At 40.8% G+C, this 19,421-nt stretch overlaps 1 protein-coding gene across 3 annotated transcripts in view; it reads right to left on the bottom strand.

Annotated features, from left to right (window-relative positions):
• UBAC2 (UBA domain containing 2) overlaps positions 1–19,421 on the bottom strand; it is a 170,492-nt gene that overhangs the window by 133,657 nt on the left and 17,414 nt on the right. For all 3 annotated transcript variants that reach the window (XM_055542932.1, XM_055542931.1, XM_055542930.1), the window contains exons 2-4: positions 6,809–6,936; positions 4,373–4,492; positions 3,730–3,839 (exon numbers count right to left, since the gene is read on the bottom strand). In XM_055542932.1, the coding sequence (XP_055398907.1) occupies positions 3,730–3,839; positions 4,373–4,492; positions 6,809–6,936 (358 nt within the window). The remainder of the gene's footprint in view (positions 1–3,729; positions 3,840–4,372; positions 4,493–6,808; positions 6,937–19,421) is intronic.

Genomic DNA, 19,421 nt, shown 5'->3' with positions numbered 1-19,421 from the left:
TGCAACTTCTCTGCAATGACTTTTCTTGATGAGAAGAATTTGAGAGCACATGATACAACTAAAGTCTTTATCAACACAAAGTCAAAAAAGCGAAAATGTATGTCACGGTTCTCACAATAAAACAAAAACACAGTTAATTAAAAATAATTTTATTCAGCATTGTAATCAGATACACTTTAATATGATATGTAAAACTTCAAATTCTACTTATTCTGGAGTGATTTGATTCTGGGAAACAATATATAACATCCACATATAAATACTAACAATGAAAAAAAATAATAGGTATGTAAGGACAGGTGTGTGATAAGCATGGGTTACTGGAAGAAACTAATATATAGCTACTTTCACAACCTAATGGTTGCGTTGTCCAATTATCAAGTAACAGTCATGAGAATCTATTACATGCCAGGTATAGTTTCTTTGTAAAGCACCAGAAAAAGAGATGAACATGTCTGTGGTTCAAAGACCTCACCTTACAGTCTTAAGGGGCTACACTACAACCAAGGCTACCCCTTCAACATTCGTGAGGGTGAGGCAGCGAGTACATAACAGAAAGCTGGTCTGCCCTCAGTGGGCTAGGAGGGCGGCACAGGAGGCCCAGATAATGACCGTGATGATGTGAAGCAATCAACGCTAACAGGGATTTTAATAAATGTGTTGGACTATACATAAAAGGACGAATAATCCTGCTGAAGGACAACAGGGTGCAGAAAGAAAACCAAGCAGATACAAGAATATAAATACACAGCAGGTCAAGAATGACAATGGGAAACTCTGGATTGGGGTCAGATTATAAGGGCTTTGAAGGAAAAGAAAAAACATATATACATATACACACACACATACGGGATGGGGAAGTTACTACTGCTAGGATGTTTGCATAGGTTATTTAGTTCCCTGTCAAGTACAGACCCCCCCAATTTACATATGAGGATTTTCTACAAACTGAGCTCAGGAAATAGAACTCTAGAAGTAACTTGCTCATGACGACACACAACACACGGCAGAGCGAGGAAACCTCAATTATATCTGGTCTACGTGATGGCAAAGCCTAAGCCATTCACACTATTCCAGACAGCCTTGACGCCATCTTGGAGTTTGATTATCATTCTGAAGAAAATAAAAATCTAAAGGTTTTTAAAAGGAAGATTAGTATGGTCAAACTTCTATTTTAGAAAGACAACTTCTGAAAACAATGCATGAAATGCTTTGGAGGTGACAGGTAGACTAGTTAGAGAATTATTATAAAATTTTAGGCAAGAAAAGTTAAAGACTAGTTAAGACTGAGATTACGACAATATATAATGAGGGGGTGATTCACAAGCACTTCGAATGAATAAGGCTCAGTGACCCACTCCAACGACGACAAAAGGGAAAGAGTTCCAGCTTGGATGACTGTGTAGATGGAAATGCCTTTAATTAAAGAGTACAGAAGGAGGAGGAGATGAGAGCACAGAAAGAGAGGTGATCAGAGGAGGTGAGAGCTTCTGAACACGACGAATTTTCTCGGAGTCTTAGAAGTCATTAGGAAACACGAGTAAAGATGAGGAAAGTAATATGAACTGGAAATGGAGAACTGGGACACGAACAACAGATGTTAACGATAGCTGAAGTCATGAGAGTGGACAAGATGGCGTAGAGGAAGCTTTTGGCGTAAGTGTGAGAAAGAAGCTGCCAAGAGTTAATAAATAAGCTCAGAAAGGACCAGGAGACAGTAGCATGCTAGCACTCAGGAGGGCAGGTTATTTCATGAAATAATGGGATGCCAAAAGCATACAGTGTGCTATTGGGGTCAAATAAGACAAGTGAAAACGAGCCACTGGCTTCAGAAATCAGTTGGTCACTGATGACCTTTATAGTTTTAATAGTGGTGAGCTTTAAAAAGAGAGACACAATTAAATAAGAAGTGAAGAACTGTTGGGAGTGCAGATAAATTTGGCACTGATGAGAAAGAAAAAAATATTATATGGAAAATATGGCACATAATGCACATACACCACACTGACCAAAAAGTTTCCTGAGTTTTTGAAGCTTTGCTACCATCACGTAAAAGATACATTTATAAAATGCAAAGTTTACTTACTGAAGTAAAGATTTATATTCCAAGAAGTCTATGTTTGAGAATGCTTCAAGATTCAAATAAGCCATATAAAAACAGAAAGGGAAATATTGTTTCATTTAGGTAATGTCTGAATTAACATCCAGTCTTCCAAAGGGGATCCTATAACTTTTGAATTTACCCAAATTTGCAATTCTTGCTACAGTTAAGATATAAATAGGCAAATGCCTTCTTGCCTTAAGAATTGATTAAACACACACACACACATTACCACCTATTTCAAAACTGAATCAATATTCCTTATATGTACCAGTTAGGATTCCATAAAGAAATGTCATTCATTACAAAGAAATAACTGTCACTCCACTCTATGTACAATAGAAAAGAAAGTCCTCACAAGAAGATAACGTAAATAATAATCAAAAGCTATGTCACTACCTACCCCCTAAATTCATTCTAACACAAACATACCTGATATGCATAACCTTTCCACAACTCAACAGGTCTTAGAAAGAACCAAAAGAATTGGTCTCGATGAGAAATGTGTGGGAAAAACTAATGATTCAGTAATGCTGCTTATTTTCTGAATCAATACAGCATCATTCCTAATGACTACACCATCTTCCACAATAGCAGAATAGCTGAACTTCTTAATCTAACTGCAATCACAACCCATGAAGCTCAAAAACTGCATAATTATGACACAGAACTTTATCTGTCTCCACTAAAAGATTATTCAGAATTAAACATTCATAAGACAACTAAAAATCGACACTCATGCCAATAATTCAGTAAGTCCACTACAACTGTTAAGTATTAACGATGTAAGTGTGAGAGCTATTAGATCACTAGCCGTATTTCAAAAATACAGATCCAAAGTGAAGCTGGATCAAGATACTTGCATAGCCTAATAGTTCTCAAAAACGCATACTGAAAATTAAAATAAGGCTTAAATTAGTACACATGAATTTTTAATATACACTGTCTTTATTTCACAGTATCTCATCTCTTAAATACAGCCTCAGAAACTTCATTCAGAGATGTTTCAGTATCATTTGTATGTGTTAACAACTCTGCTCCCTGCTGCTAGTTATTTCACAAACTAATACATGTTTTTTCATTTTGTTTTTAAAGAAGACCAACACAATATGAAAGCACAAACACTCTACAAGTTAGGCTGCCCGCTGCAGATTGGGCACAAAGTCATAACCTATTTATTTTCTTTTATATTTGGCGGAAATTTATCAACAATACCATTTTACAAAAGCATCATTCTTCAGAAGCCTAACTTCAGACAAATTAATTTTGTTTCCTAACTGAATCTAATTAAATGTTATATTTTTGTGTTTAAGTAGTTAAAGTTACAAAGACGAAATTTAACTATGAAAACACAATTCTATCTTCAGGACCAGAACAAAAAATTCATTTAAAATTCTCTAAAATATGAGACTTGAAAAAGACTGAAAATAAAATCTATTTTTCAGATCTATTTTATCTGCTTCAAGAACATAATGAAACTGTATGTATACACTGGATTTTTTACATATAAAATCAATTTTTACTACATCTAAAAGTTTAAAATATTCTTTTACTGACTTTCAAGTACAATAATGCTTTAATCAGATTTACATAGTTATGAATTAAGCTAATCTTTAGGAGCTACTTACAATCCAGAAGGCAAATTCCTGGCCATAGTGACACCAAAGGAATACCGCACAGCTTCAACAAGGATGAAGTCACCCACCACTGACAAAACCCAGGAGCCCAGCAAAAAGGACTAAAAACAAAACAGGAAGAACATTAGAGGGAAGAGACTTCTAAAAATAACCTTTATTCAATTAAAACCAACTCAGGTTTACACATATTTTTTTAAAGTTTCTTTTTGTTCCAAAAGACTTTTCAAAATGAGGGATTAAAACCGTATTGATCAAATGTTATTAACTTCCATAATTTCTAAGTATGCTGAAGAAAAGATATTTATAGCATGATTCATTTTTACAAGTAATGCACAAACCATTAAGCAAATTAAGTGATTAGAACTATATTAAAAGTCCTAATTAAAGTGGTTATTGCCCACTTGCACTGATATTATTATCTATTTTCACCATTATTATTATTTTATTATGCTAAAAGCTTCAATTTCAAATATTTCTTTGGTTAATGTCCATGCTCCAAGTCAGACAGAGGATTATGTAATAAAAAGACAACTGTTAAAAATAACACCAAGCGAACAAAACTACTTAAAAATAAGAAAACAAATATCTTTTCCCCGTAACCGAAGTAACAATGGGAAAATACATAAAAACTTACTGCAAATTTTCTGCTTCCATATCTTCTTTCAAATATCCTAAAATTATAAATAAGCAGACTACTGCAGAAAGTATCTTTCAGATCAAGGCAAATTATTCTTCCAGAAATCAACCTCCAGATCTATAGATGGGGAATTAAAAAAGAATAACAAATATGAGTAAGCTCTGTTGGGGGGTCTCTTCGTTAGCAAATTTATCATGTTTACTTCAGACTGCTTATTTTTAACACTCTAAGCTCAGATCTCCCAAGGCAGAACTGAAACTCTCCATCTCTGTAGCAGCTCTTAAGAGACGCATATTGAGGGAATCCTAGGAGGTTCTGGCAGGAGAGTGGGGCTATTCTCACTCCTGGACAGAGGATGGTTGTCCTCTACCCAGGCAGGTCCCAGCCCTAGAGCACAGATGCCCACAGAGTGGTCCAGGAAAATGGGACTGGTGCCAACTTAGCCAGATGAACCAAAGTAACACCACCCCGTGATCGGAAAGGCGCCAACTCAGGGCCTCAGGGCCCTGACACTCCCTTATGAGCAATGTTTCTCAGGGCTGGCCAGATGCTAGAATCCCCTGGGGATCTTTCTAAAAAGTACACCAACTCTTAGGCTCTCTGACTCAGCTGGTCTAGGGCAAGGTCTGGGCATCAAGAAAGAAAAATGGTTATGTAGGTGATTCTACTGCATGGACAGGGTTAAGAACCATTCTATTACAGCAACTGAAATCATAACGGAAGCTCTACGATATTCCCACAGAAAGCAGTAGTATAGATAAATAACTCAGTCATAGGAACCTGGTGAAGCCCACCTGAGCAATGGCATTAATGACATCCTTATGAAGAAAAAGCGTCATGCTCAAGAATGGATTAACACACCTGCCAATGCAGGAGAGGTGGGTTCAATTTCTAATCCAGGAAGACCCCACATGCCTTGAAGCAACTAAGCCAGTGCACAACGACTGAGACTGCAAGTCGACGACTAAAGCCCCCGCCCCAGAGCCCCTGCTCCCCAACAAGAGAAGCCACTGAAACGCGCAGCCCGAGAACTGCAGCTGGAGAGCAGCCCCCACTCGCTGCAACTAGAGAAATGCCCCTAAAAGACAAATAAATGAAAAATTAAAATGTTTTTAAGAAAAGAATGGACTATCATGCTTAAAATGGCTAATCAAGAATTTAACAAAGGAAAGGTGGCAATTATAACCATAATTTGCACTAACATTCTGTGATACTGTGATTTATAAATTAGAAATGGGGCTTCCCTGGTGGCCCAGCTGGTAAAGAAACCACATGCCAGTGCAGGAGATGCAAGAGACCAAAGTTTGATCCCTGGGTCAGGAAGATCCCCTGGAGAAGGAAACAGCAACCAGCTCTGCAGGAGACTGGGGGGCTACAATACAGGCCATGGGGTCGCAAAGCGTTGGATATGACTGAGCGCGCGCGCACACTCACACACACACACACACACACACACACACACACATTTAAAAATATATGTTTGGTTTTTGCCCATTTCTAGCACAGAACTCTTAAAGCCCTTAGAATTGCCAAAGTGAAGAAAGCCATCACGGTGTCTTTTGTCAGATTAATGAGGTGACTTTTGGAAGCACTTAAAAATGGGGACTGGCTTCCAGGAAACCAACCCTGTGATTAGAAGGTTGGAACCTTCAGTCCCACGCCCTGACCTCAGGAGTAGAGGAGCTGGAAGGTGGGTCAACTTACAGATGGCCTGTGATGTAATCAATCCTGCCTGTGTAATGCCCTGGAGGAGGGCAGGGCAACCCACTCCAGTATTCTTGCCTGGAGAATCCCCATGGACAGAGGAGCCCAGCAGGCTACAGTCCACGGGATCGCAAGGAGTCAGACATGACTGAAGCAACTTAGCACACCTGCATGCCTGTGTAATAAATCTCCATAAAAGCCTTAAAAGGACAGGCCTCTGAGAGCTTCCCGGGTGATGAATACATAGAGATTTGGGGAGAGTGGGGCAAAAATCCAAGAGAAACTTCTTATTGATTTAACCACCACCATAAAAGAAATTCACATACTCACAATCTGCTAGAGCTGAGAGAGCTTAGCACATCTAACAGATGCTCAAACTGAAGCAAGTTTCTGCAAATGTTAAGTATGCAAACTAATCATACCAACAAAACAGATTTAACACTGTTTAACTCTCTTGAAATGAAAAATCGCATTTCCATAGTAAAAGGTGAAGTTGAAAAGAAATGTGCAAAAGGAAACTGGAAATACTGCAACTGCTTCATTATAATCTGCTTTGCTGAAAATTATCAATAAATACAACTGGAAAAATGACTTGTTAATGGGATAGTAATAATAAATATTTCTTACAAACTGAGAGGCTATGAGACACTGAGACTGGCAGAAAGGAGGGCAAATCGGAGACAAGAGGCTTGCTTTCTCTTCTCCCAGAGCCAGTGGGGCGGCGCTCACCTGGAAGTCGTCCTTGACAGCCTGGAGGTCGTACACGAAGAACCTCTGACAGTGCGGCAGGACGAGGGCCAGCAGGAGGGACAGGGCGCTGGGGACCAGTAGAAGACACTTGGACACAGGTGCCTTGTCTGGGGGGAAAACAACATGGCTTTCAGAACGCCTGTCCCTAAGATTCTAAAGACTATACGAGTGAAGAGCAAGAGAATTCACTTCTTTTGAATTAGGATAAAGACAAAGTTCACATGCTCTGGAATTTAATTCTTATTTACATACATTTTCAAAATATTGTCCTGCAGAGGTAAGTGATCAAAGGGCACCGGGAAACGCATGGAATCTGCTGACAGGGGCTTCGTTGTCATCTGGTTTTTATATGAAACCAAACCAAGTTTACTTTCATAGACTACCTTTCAGAAAAGCAGCCACTGAAGTGTAAAGAAACAGACAAGCATGCTTTCCATCAAACTGACCAGTCAGCTCTTGAGCATGACTGGGATTCACGTACATAAACATTTATTTTAAGAAATTTAAGTTGCTCAGTTGTGTCCGATTCTGCAATCCCATGGACTGCACGGCTCCTCTGTCCATGGGATTCTCCAGGCAACAATACTGGAGTGGGTTGCCATTCCCTTCTCCAGGGGATCTTCCTGACCTAGGAATTGAACCCGGGTCTCCTGCATTGTAGGCGGATTCTTTACCATCTGAGCCACCAGGGAAATTTAAGAAACGGTTAAAAGTGCTAACATGGCTGACTGCAGTGGCCTGCTGAGATTTTCCACAACGGGCACCCCCGGAGCCTTGTCTGAATCTCACGCAGCCTTCAAATGACAGCTTGGTTTCCACTTCCTTCCAATCAGTCTCTTCCATTTTAGGGGGGGCTTTTCCCCAACCCCGCACCCCTGTCTCCAGATACTACTTTACCAGTCAGGGTCTGGAACTTTGCCTTCCTGACTACATTAAAGATTCCCAAGGAAGAATCTTCAATATGATTCTCTTCTATATGCTTCTGAATGCTGGCTATAAAGCCTAGCACAGCTCCTTGAGGGAATGAAATATACAGATCATCAACACTCAAGACCACAGGAAAGTGTCACCAAAAGGGACACTCTCAGATCATGTGAAGCGCACTTCAACGGTATTCATAATAAATTCCCTGGGAAAGAATCCACTGGTCACAGCTGGTGGTGTGGTTACCGCACTTGTTTATGCATATAAAAATAGCCCAACTATTTCCTCTCTGGTAAGGTCTTACCAACAGCTAAACTCAAACCACGGGTAAAGTCGCTGCATACTGCCTCCACCACTAAGATGCAATCAAGGCTCCAGGGAATTGAAAAGCTAACAGAGCTCCCCACCCTCTAGAAAATGGAGCCCCCTCCGCCCAGGAACTCAAACGTACAGGGAAGCACTACAGCTGTGAGCCTGAGCAGTTCTATCGAGCGCTATTTCACCCACAGTTCTCCTAACCTGTGAAATGAAGAGAAGAGAAGAGAAGCTCCCTCAGAAATCCTATTAAAGAATGAAGGCAGGGAAAACTCCTCCAACCACCGCAATCACCATCCCAGGTGATGACTGCGGCAAGCTCCTCCCTTACCGTTCAGACAGAACTGAGGGTCGCGCATGGGTGATGAAGGTGTGCCTTGAAAATTTCCTTCTTGACCCTGGACTTCATCTATGCTTGTGAAATGGGCCCCATCGTTTATTCCTGCCTCTTCCTTGCAGCCTGTAGGAACCACTGTAGGTTCATGGTCTCAGATCTCAAATGGACACTTCCACTGAGCAGCAACGCTACTGCTTTTCTCCACTAACCTTCCTGCTCCACATTCTCGGTGGCTTACATGTCACCATATGAATAAAGGGACAGTGTGCTCTGGTGTCCTCACTCATATCTCTACAATGAACAAGCTCCTGCTGCTGGGGACCACGCATCATCCCAAGGCCCTAAGATACAGCAACAGATGATGGACAAAGCTCCTCCCCTGTGGTGCTTACAGTCTAGACAGTGGAGAAAAGAAAATACACAAAGTGAGCTAAATACGTATCATGACAGATAGAAATAAATACTACGGGAAAATTAAGCAGGGTAAAGAGCGAGGCTGTGTGACCTACCATGGGCTTCCTGCTCTCTTTCCAGGTAAGAGACAGGACTGCTGCCCACCCACACCTGCCCCTGACTGAAGTGGGACATGGCGATGTGACCTGCTTTGGCCAACTCAACATGATGTGGCCAACTCAACATGATGTGGCCAACTCAACATGACGTCACTCCCAGGCAAACACCGGACAGCCAGTGACTGTCCTTAACCTGGGCCAGTGCTCAAGATGGAGGCTCGGCTATGAGTCAGATCCCAGCATGGAAGACAGAGTGGGAGAGGTCCTCCTGGGTGACTCACAGAGAGGGAGGCCATCAGTGAGAAACAAAGCTTGTCGCTGCAGACCCCTGATGTTTTAAAGCTGTTGGCTGCTGCAGCCTAACTAACTAGCCTGCCCTGGTGTAGGGGGAAACAGTGCTGGTGTGGAGGGAACAGGGAACTTAGAAGGCCCTTCTGACAAGGTGAGGTATGAGCAGACACCCAGGGAGGTGCCTGGGGAGCAGTGTTTCTGGCAGATGGAAGAGCAAGTCCAAGGGGTGAGACAGAAACACGCTCCACACGATGAAGTAAGGCTGCCAGGATGGCCAAGAGGAGAATGCGCGCAGAGCTGACAGGCAGGATATAAGGTCAGAGAAGTTGAGGAGCAAACAGTGGAGTGTGCTTAAAGGCCACAAGGACTCGACCCTTTCCTCAGAGGGTGGCAGGATGCTCTGGGGGAGGCTAAGGAGATGATTAACACAATCAGACGTGTTTTCACAAGATCGCTTTGGCTGCTATACCCCATAGGAAGGCAAATGGACAAGAAGCGAGACCAGGAAGGAGGCCACCATGATAATCCAGACAAGAGATGATCACAGCCTGGACCAGGGTGATTTGGGTTGGGGTGGTGAAAGTGGTCAGTACTGGCGTATGTTTTGAAGATGAGAGTGGTCAGAACTGAAGTATGTTTTGAAGGTGAGAGTGGTCAGAACTGAAGTATGTTTTGAAGGTGAGAGTGGTCAGAACTGGAGTATGTTTTGAAGGTGAGAGTGGTCAGAACTGGAGTATGTTTTGAAGGTACAGCAAGCAGGATTTGCTGGTTAATGGGGTGTAAAGCATGGGCAAATGGAGAAATCAAAGATGCCGCCAAAGTTTTTGTCGTGAGCGGTAGGAGAAATGTTGCCAGTTCCTAGGCTGGGAAATTCTGTCACCTTCACCCTTACCTTGCCTACAAGATCTACACCCATCTTGCAGAGCACTCTCTAAGCCCACTTCCACCCCCACCTACCAAGGCTCTAGCCTCTCACCAGTGCCACTCAACGTCACCAGTCCACAAGTTGTTACCGGTCTACAGTGAGAACAGAGTATTAACCAACACACTACGTCCTTCAGGTAGGAAGTCCTGCTATGAAAAAAATATCTGTACTGAACACACACTCTGCTCAAATGTCATCTTATCTGTGGCCACCCCATGTGATTCTGTCTCTCCTTTGTTCTAGTTTATTTTTTCATAGCACTTATCAACAAGTGACTTATTAAATAGTGATTCATCAAATCTATGATTCAAACTGACTGTAAGATACATCATTATTTTAGGTGTTACTAAAAAAGAAACACTGTCAAATGTAATTCTAAGATGGCACCAATTGTAAAATACAACCCAAGGCTAGAAACACTAAAATGTGAGAAAAATTACAATTTGGAATCAAGAAATACATTTCTTTGGGTACTGCCCATCTCCCATCCTCAGTCCCCACTAGAATATAAGCTTCTCTTTTTTTAATTATTTATCTTAATTGGGGGCTAATTACAACATTGTAGTGGTTTTTGCCATACACTGACTGTATCAGCCATGGGTGTACATGTGTTCCCCACCCTGAACCTCCCTCCCACCTCGAATATAAGCTTCCTGAAGGCAGAAGTTTTGTCTATATGTTCACTGCTGCAGTATCCCTCAGTATCCCTGCCTATAGCAGGATCAGGTCCATAAAGGCAGTCAACACATGTTCGTGTGTTGAAGGGTGACTAATGTCTAAGAGACGCTCACTAAATACCAGTGAAAGCAACCTAACATCCATGATGGGTAAGTAGATAAATAAAATGCAGTATATCCATATAATGGAATATAATCAATTATATTCAGTCTTTAAAAGGAAGGAAATCCTCACATGCTACAACATGGATAAACTTTTTGGACATTATGCTGAGAGAAATAAGTCACATACAAAATGATAAGCACACACAATATGATAACCACACACAAAATGATAAGTATGATTCCATTTATATGAGCTATCTAAGTAGTCAAATTCAGAGACAGGAAGCAGAATGGTGGTTTCGAGGGGCTGGGGGGAGGGAAGAATAGGGAGCTGTTTAATGGGTATAGAGTTTCAGTTTTGCAAAGATGAAAAGAGTTCTAGAGATAAATGCACAACAATGTGAATGTACTTAATGCCACAGAACCATACACCAAAAAATGGTTAAGATGGCAAATTTTATGTTACGTATGTTTTACCACAATTAAAAATAAAGACTGAAAATAAATAAGTTATTTACTGACTTAATAACTGATCCTATTTTTTCAACCATTTTCATTCTGTCTAGGACTAAACCACTAAAAATACAGATCTGAGTACTTAAATCAGAGAACCGTTAAGTTCTCCTCTTAAGGTGAGCAAAAATGAGGTCCCAAAAAAACCAATGAGGAAAGCTACAAGATAATATACAATTGTCCAAGAAGTCCTACATCACAGGGAAAGTATACAGTGTTACTGTATACAGCAAGATTTACTCAAGACCTGTACATTTCACCATATGAAGTTTACTTTAAGGAAAAAAAAAGAACTTGAAACAATGATTAAATTCTAGTTAACAACATGTACACGTAAGTGTTTAGAAATAAGTGACTACAACTTATTTTGAAATCATCAAAAAAATAAGACAAACTGATGAAACAGAAAACAGATATTTAATAGAACAAATGTGCAAAATGTTACCTGGAGAATCTATGTGGTAGGTATATGTGTTTATTACAACCATTCTTCAACTTTTCAGCATGTTTGAAATTTTTCATAATAAAACATGGAGAGGGGTACACAGTGAATCACAGAACTTGAGAGCTGAGAAAACACTTCAAAATACATTAACCAAAAACTTATAGAAACAGATAAATCCACAATTATAGTAGGACTCTTCAGCACTCCTGTCTCAGCAATCAGTGACACAAGTAGACAGAAAATCAGTGTCATGGACCGAAATGTCCACTGCTCTCCTCCAGATTCATGTGTTGAAGCTCTCACCACCAATTCCACTGCATTAAGAGAAAGGGTCTTTAAAGAGGTAATTTAAGGTTAAATGAAATTAAAAGATGCTTACTCCTTGGAAGGAAAGTTATGACCAACCTACATAGCATATTCAAAAGCACAGACATTACTTTGCCAACAAAGGTCCGTCTAGTCAAGGCTACGGTTTTTCCAGTGGTCATGTATGGATGTGAGAGTTGGACTGTGAAGAAAGCTGAGCGCCGAAGAATGGATGCTTTTGAACTGTGGTGTTGGAGAAGACTCTTGAGAGTCCCTTGGACTGCAAGGAGAGCCAACCAGTCCATTCTAAAGGAGATCAGCCCTGGGATTTCTTTGGAAGGACTGATGCTAAAGCTGAAACTCCAATACTTTGGCCACCTCATGCAAAGAGTTGACTCACTGGAAAAGACTCTGATGCTGGGAGGGATTGGGGACAGGGGGAAAAGGGGACGACAGAAGATAAGATGGCTGGATGGCATCACCGACTCAATGGACCTGAGTTTGAGTGAACTCCGGGAGTTGGTAATGGACAGGGAGGCCTGGCGTGCTCCAATTCATGGGGTCGAAAAGAGTCAGACACGACTGAGCGACTGCACTGAACTGAACTGAAGAGAAAGGGTCTTTAAAGAGGTAATTTAAGGTTAAATGAGGTCATTAAGGTGGGGTCCTAATCCAATCTGTCCTTATAAGAGAAGGAAGCACCAGGGCTGCACAGATACAGAGGAAAGACCATGTGAGCACACAGGGAGAAGACAGCCATCACAAGTCAAGGAGAAAGGCCTCACCAACCCTTTCATCTTGGACTTCCAGCCTCCTGTCCTGAAAGCAAATAAACTTCAGTTGTTTAAGACACCCACACTGCAATACACTATTATATCAATCAGTAAGAATATAGAAGACTTGAAAAACAGTATCAATCAATGTGACCTGATGGACATTTATAGAACACCCACCCAACAATAGAAAATTACACATTTTTTTTTCAAATGCATATGGAACATTCCTCAAGATAGACCAACCATATTCTGGGCCATAAAACACACCTCAATAAATTTAAAGAAATTAAAATCATACAAAGTATATTCCCTGACTACCACAAAATTAAAACTAGAAATCAACAACAGAAAGATGGATGGAAAATCTCCCAAATACAGTTGACCCTTGAACAACACAGATCTGAACTTCAAGGGTTCACCTATGTGATTTTCCCCCCCCAATAAATACATAATATGGCACTACATGATCCATTGTTGGTTAAATCCACAGATGCAGAACCATGGATATGAAGGGCTGACTATAGACTTAAACCTGGATTTTCAACTTCATGGGGGTCAGTGTTCCTAACCCCCATGTTGTTCAAGGGTCAACTGGACTTGAAAATTAAACAACAAACTTCTAAATAATATCTGGGTCAAAGAGGGAGTCACAAGGTAAAACAGAATATATGTTAATAGAATAAAAAAAAACAAGCAAAATCTGTGGGCGGCAAAGTAAGGAAATTTATAACATTAAATAGTTATACAGGAAAAGAAAAGGTCTCAAATAATGACAAAGGCTACAAGCTTTAATAAACCTAGAAAAAGACAAGCAAACTAAACCCTCACCAGGCATATGAAAAGAATTACAAGCAGAAATCAATGAAATAGAAAACCAAAATATAATACAGAAAAAAAAAAAATCAATGAACCTAAAAGCTAACTCTTTGACAAGATCAATAAAATGGATACACCTCTAGCAGGACTGATCGGGGGAAAAAAAAAGAGAAATAAAGGAGGGGGGCATCTCTACAGATGCCACAGACATTAAGAGCCTAATAAGCGGTTTATAGCATTGCAAACGGAGAAGGCGATGGCGCCCCACTCCAGTACTCTTGCCTGGAAAATCCCATGGGCGGAGGAGCCTGGTAGGCTGCAGTCCATGGAGTCGCTAAGAGTAGGACACGACTGAGCGACTTCACTTTCCCTTTTCATTTTCATGCATTGGAGAAGGAAATGGCAACCCATTCCAGTGTTCTTGCCTGGAGAATCCCAGGGACGGGGGAGCCTGGTGGGCTGCCGTCTGTGGGGCTGCACAGAGTCGGACATGACTGAAGCAACTTAGCAGCAGCAGCAGCACTGCAAAATGCACTTAATGCACTGGAGCATACACTTAAAAATGGTTAGAATGGTTAAATCTTATGTATGTACTTTTATCATAAACAATTTTTAAAGGATAATATGGGAATATCAGAAACAACATTTTGCCCACAAATTTGACAACTTAAGATAAAACAGGCAAATTCCTTGAGAGATACAATCTATCAAAGCTCACTCAAAAAGAAATGAATAACTTGAACAGACCTATAGAAATGAAGAAACAATTCACAGCTAAATGTCTTCCAACATAGAAAACACCAGGCCTGACAGTTTCACTGATGAATGGTACCAATCACTTAAAGGAAAAAGAAAACCAACCCTACACAAACTCATCCACCATGCAGAAAAGGAGAGAACCCTTCTGAATTCATTTCATGAAGTCAATGCTACACTCATACCAAAAAAAGACCAAGACACTCAAAGAAAATAACATACCAATTATCTCTTAGAAGCACAGATGCAAAATTCTCAACAAAATACTAGCAAATTGAATCCAGCTATACACAAAAAAGATAATAGTCACAACTAAGTGAAGTTAAACCAGGAATGCAAGGCAAATCAATGTAATTCACAACAATAAAGAAAAATGTGCTGTGCAACTCTATTCGCATGTACAATTCACTGTACAATTATCTGTGTATTCTACTACGCCAATTTTTGTCCACTCACGAGACAAAACTGGACACTCACTGTTGGGCAGTTAATGACAGGCTATTCCTGTGCTCTGATCTTACTACCAATACTATCCAGCATTTATGGATTACTCAGCAGTACACAGTCCCATCCACAGCACCTTATGTGAATGACCTTGTTCCTGAAGGTCCTATACCTCAGGGCCTTTACACCCGTTACTGCCTCTACTCAAAACGTTCTCCCCATGTCCAGCCTGTTCTCATCACTCCAGTCCTCATCTCAAACAGCACCTCAGAGTGGCTTTCCCGCATGACTCTGTATTTCAGTTCAGTCAGTCAGTCAGTTCAGTCGCTCAGTTGTGTCTGACTCTGCAACCTCCTGGACTGCAGCATGCAAAGCCTCCCTGTCCATCACCAACTCCTGAGTTTACTTGAACTCATGCCCATCGAGTCGGTGATGCTATCTAACCATCTCATCCTCTGTCGTCACCTTCTCCTCCTGCCCTCAATCTTTCCCAGCATGAGGGTCTTTTCCAATGAGTCAGTTCTTCACATCAGGTGGCCAAAGCATTGGAGTTTCAGCTTCAGCATCAGTCCTTCCAATGAATATTCAGGACTGATTTACTTTAGGATGGATTGGTTGCATCTCCTTGCAGTCCAAGAGACTCTTAAAGAGTCTTCTCCAACACCACAGTTCAAAAGCATCAATTCTTTGGCACTCAGCTTTCTTTATAGCCCAACTCTCATATCCGCACATGACAACTGGAAAAACCATACCCTTGACTAGACGGACCTTTGTTGGCAAGGTAATGTCTCTGCTTTTGAATATGCTGTCTAGGTTGGTCATAACTTTTATTTCAAGGAGCAAGGGTCTTTTAATTTCATGGCTGCAGTCACCATCTGCACTGATTTTGGAGCCCCCCAAAAATAAAGTCTGTCACTGTTTCCATTGTTTCCCCATCTATTTGCCATGAAGTGATGGGACCAGATGCCATGATCTCAGTTTTCTGAATGTTGAGTTTCAAGCCAGCTTTTTCACTCTCCTCTTTCACTTTCATCAAGAGGCTCTTTAGTTCTTCTTTGCTTTCTGCCATAAGGGTGGTGTCATCTGCATATCTGAGGTTATTGATATTTCTCCCAGCAATCTTGACTCCAGCTTGTGCTTCCTCCAGCCCAGCGTTTCTCATAATGTACTCTGCATAGAAGTTAAATAAGCAGGGTGACAATATACAGCCTTGACGTACTCCTTTCCCTATCTGGAACCAGTCTGTTGTTCCATGTCCAGTTGTAACTCTTGCTTCCTGACTTTATTAAATGCTAAACGGATCAAAGGTTTTAAAAATATATATAAGATCTCTGGTTAAAAAATAAAAAATCTACATCTAGGAATTTAGCCCAAAGTAATTATCATGAATATACAAAAAGATTTTTGCTATAAACACACTCATCACAGCATTGTTTGTAACCATGAAAAAACTAGGAACATGACTATCCAATAGGAAAATAAACTGTCCTATCCATAAAATTGAATGATATTCAATTTTAAGAACTAGGTTATAGAAAAATATTTCATGCTTTGGAGACATGTTCCTAAGAAGTAAGTGCAAAATATTTCTAGTAGCATTATTATATAACACTTTTAAAAAAAGTTCATACATGGGTTTTTTTTTAAGCATCTGTCAAAGTATTAACAGTGGTAATCTCTGAGTGATCTGTTCATGGGAGGTTTTAATTTTTTACGAAAATATTTTAAGAATTAGAAAAAATAATTTTGGTTTAGCTAGTTATTAATTCAGTAACAAGTGTCATTAAATCCTTACGCAGCAAGACAAGGCAAATCGCTAGCAATCTGCTGGCCCCTCTGTAAGTGGAACCAGGAAGTGGTTCATCCATGGAGAACCCAAGCAGGGATCAAATGGAAGGTTAAAAACAAGTCACTTCTTTGCAGTGGGTCCTTCCACTTTTGAAAACAGGGATGTTACAAACTTTGAGAATGACAGGCAATACATTAATCTAAAAATAAAAATGCAAAGCATCTATGGGAAAGACAACATAAAACACCAAAGTTTAGGGTGTCTCCTTTTGGGTCCCTCAACTCTTTGGCATGACTGAGGCACACAGCCATCTCTCCTTGGCAATGAGTAGCATCAGGCTACGGTGACTGTGTACTGCCCTAAAATAATTATTACAGTACATGTGGAGTGCTTTATGCCAAGCACTGTGCTAAAAAAAGCACTCAGTGAATGCTTACAGTACCTGAGGCAATAGTTACTTATCTGAATGTCTTAGGTAAAAAATAGGATAAAAAGGTTAAACAACTTCCTCAAGGTCACAGCTAGTTAGTAGAAGGGCTTAGATCTGAACTTGTTCTGCCTGACCCCAAAGCAAAGGTTTTCTAATATATAACAAGAAAATCTGATATCTTTGTATCCTAGTCCATGGTCCAAAGGGATTTTCACTATTACTATTTTTAATACTTCACCTGTACCTTTTTGGTTCCTCAGAAAGTTAAACATAGAATTACCATGGTGTCCTGGTGTTAGTCACTCAGTCATGCCCAACTCTGTGACCTCATGGACTGTAGGTCACCTGGCTTCTCTGTCCATGGGGTTCTCCAGGCAAGAATACTAGAGTGGGTAGCCATATGACCCAACAATTCATCTCCTAGTTATATACTCAAGAGGACTGAGAATAGATATTCAAACAAAAACCTGAATATTCATCACAGCATACCCTAAGAGCCAAAAGAGTAGAAAGAACCCAAATGTTTATCAACAGATGAATAAACAGAATGAAGTACACCCATGAAACAGGCCATCACTCAGTCATAAAAGGACACACGCTACTGACAGAGGCTACAATATAGAAGAATCTTGAAAAATTACGCTGAGTGAAAGCAGCCAGGAACAAAAAGCCACACACGATGATTCCATACACATGAAGTGCCCAGAATTCAAAAATGCAGACAGAAAGCAGATCAAAGTGGATTATGGGGCGTGGGGGGGCGGGTGGAATGCGAGGGGCTGCTTAGTGGGAGCTGTGCTTCTTTAGGGCGCGATAGAAATGGTCCGAAATTAAGAGACTGACCACTGCACAACACTGTAAATGGGCCGGAAGCAAACAGCGGTACACCTTCAAACGGTTAAAATGGTGAGTTTTATGTTATGTGAATCCTACCTGAATAAAAATATGCATCTTTTAGGTACTGAAGACACTAACCACAGGTCTTGCAAAGCGTAGCCATGTGGGCTCTTACAGAGCATCGTAGCTGACGAGCGCTGCAGGGGGTGGGGATGAGGGGAACGAAAAGGCAGCAACCCTGCCTGTTCCCACAAGTCACCATGTCACAGCACACTCGCCAAAAGCCCCGGTGTGGTTCGCACCCCTGGGAGGAGCGGCCGCCATATCCTACCAGTTTGGTTTTCCTATTTCTGAATACTTAACTATTTGGTAAACTTCTCAGGGGTCCCCCAAGAATGGGGTGACTTGGTGCTTTATGAAGTCACTTAAGCTTTTTCATCGAAAAGGGGTTAAGCTAATGTGTGGAAGTCCATGAAAAGGCAGAAACCTGTGCCTCTTGGGAGGGATGCCTTCAGCATCCACCTTGCTTTACTGTTCAGGACTATGAGTCTCCTGGAAGGAAACCTGATGAAAACATACCCTCAGTGATCAAGTGGAGGACAGCGAGTGCCTTCTGGTGACTGTCCCCACAAAGACATCCATAAAACTGCTCTATCGGGGTGGGGTGGGGTGCGGGAGACACAAACCAAACACATATCTGCAAGGCAGAGAAACCTAAGTCTGATTTTCAAGTTTGATGATCCAAGAAATCTCTTCCACTCCTGTCTGGTGGGAAAGTCTATGATTCAAGTCAATGTATGGCAAAAACCACTACAATATTGTAAAGTAATTAGCCTCCAAATAAAATAAATTAATTAAAAAAAAATAGAGAACCAAGCAGAAAGTCTTTTAAGCCTGGACTTGTACACACAGCCTTTTAGCACCTAATCCATTTGTGTACAGAGACGCTACTAAACATCTTAAACCACTGGTGCCAAGACTGGCAGGTCAGTAGGAACACAAAACACCCACTTAAACTCTAAAAACACTAAAATGAATTCTAAGCGGATTCAAGAATTGGATAAAAGCAATGAAACCAAAAAGACAGCTCCAGACAAAATTCCAGTTCAAGATGACAGACTCCGATACCTGTCCACGTTTCTTCCCTTCCTAAGTCATACTGAAATAAGAGGGCCCTCAGAACACCAGAGAAACATCTCCTTTCAAAGTCGTCCAGGGAACAATCAGTAAAGACCAAGACCTGGGAAGGAGCGATGTGCAAACAGAATTACCCGTCAGAACAATCTAGAGTATCCCTCAAACTTCAAGCATTTCCATTTTGGCACCACAAGTTTCGCTATATCCCAGTGCTACTCTAGCATTTAACACTTCAACTCACCTTACTATGATTTAGT

This window comes from Bubalus kerabau, chromosome 12, assembly GCF_029407905.1.
Source record: "Bubalus kerabau isolate K-KA32 ecotype Philippines breed swamp buffalo chromosome 12, PCC_UOA_SB_1v2, whole genome shotgun sequence".
NCBI classification, from domain to species: Eukaryota; Metazoa; Chordata; class Mammalia; order Artiodactyla; family Bovidae; genus Bubalus; species Bubalus kerabau.
This window is presented reverse-complemented; position numbering and strand designations above follow the sequence as displayed.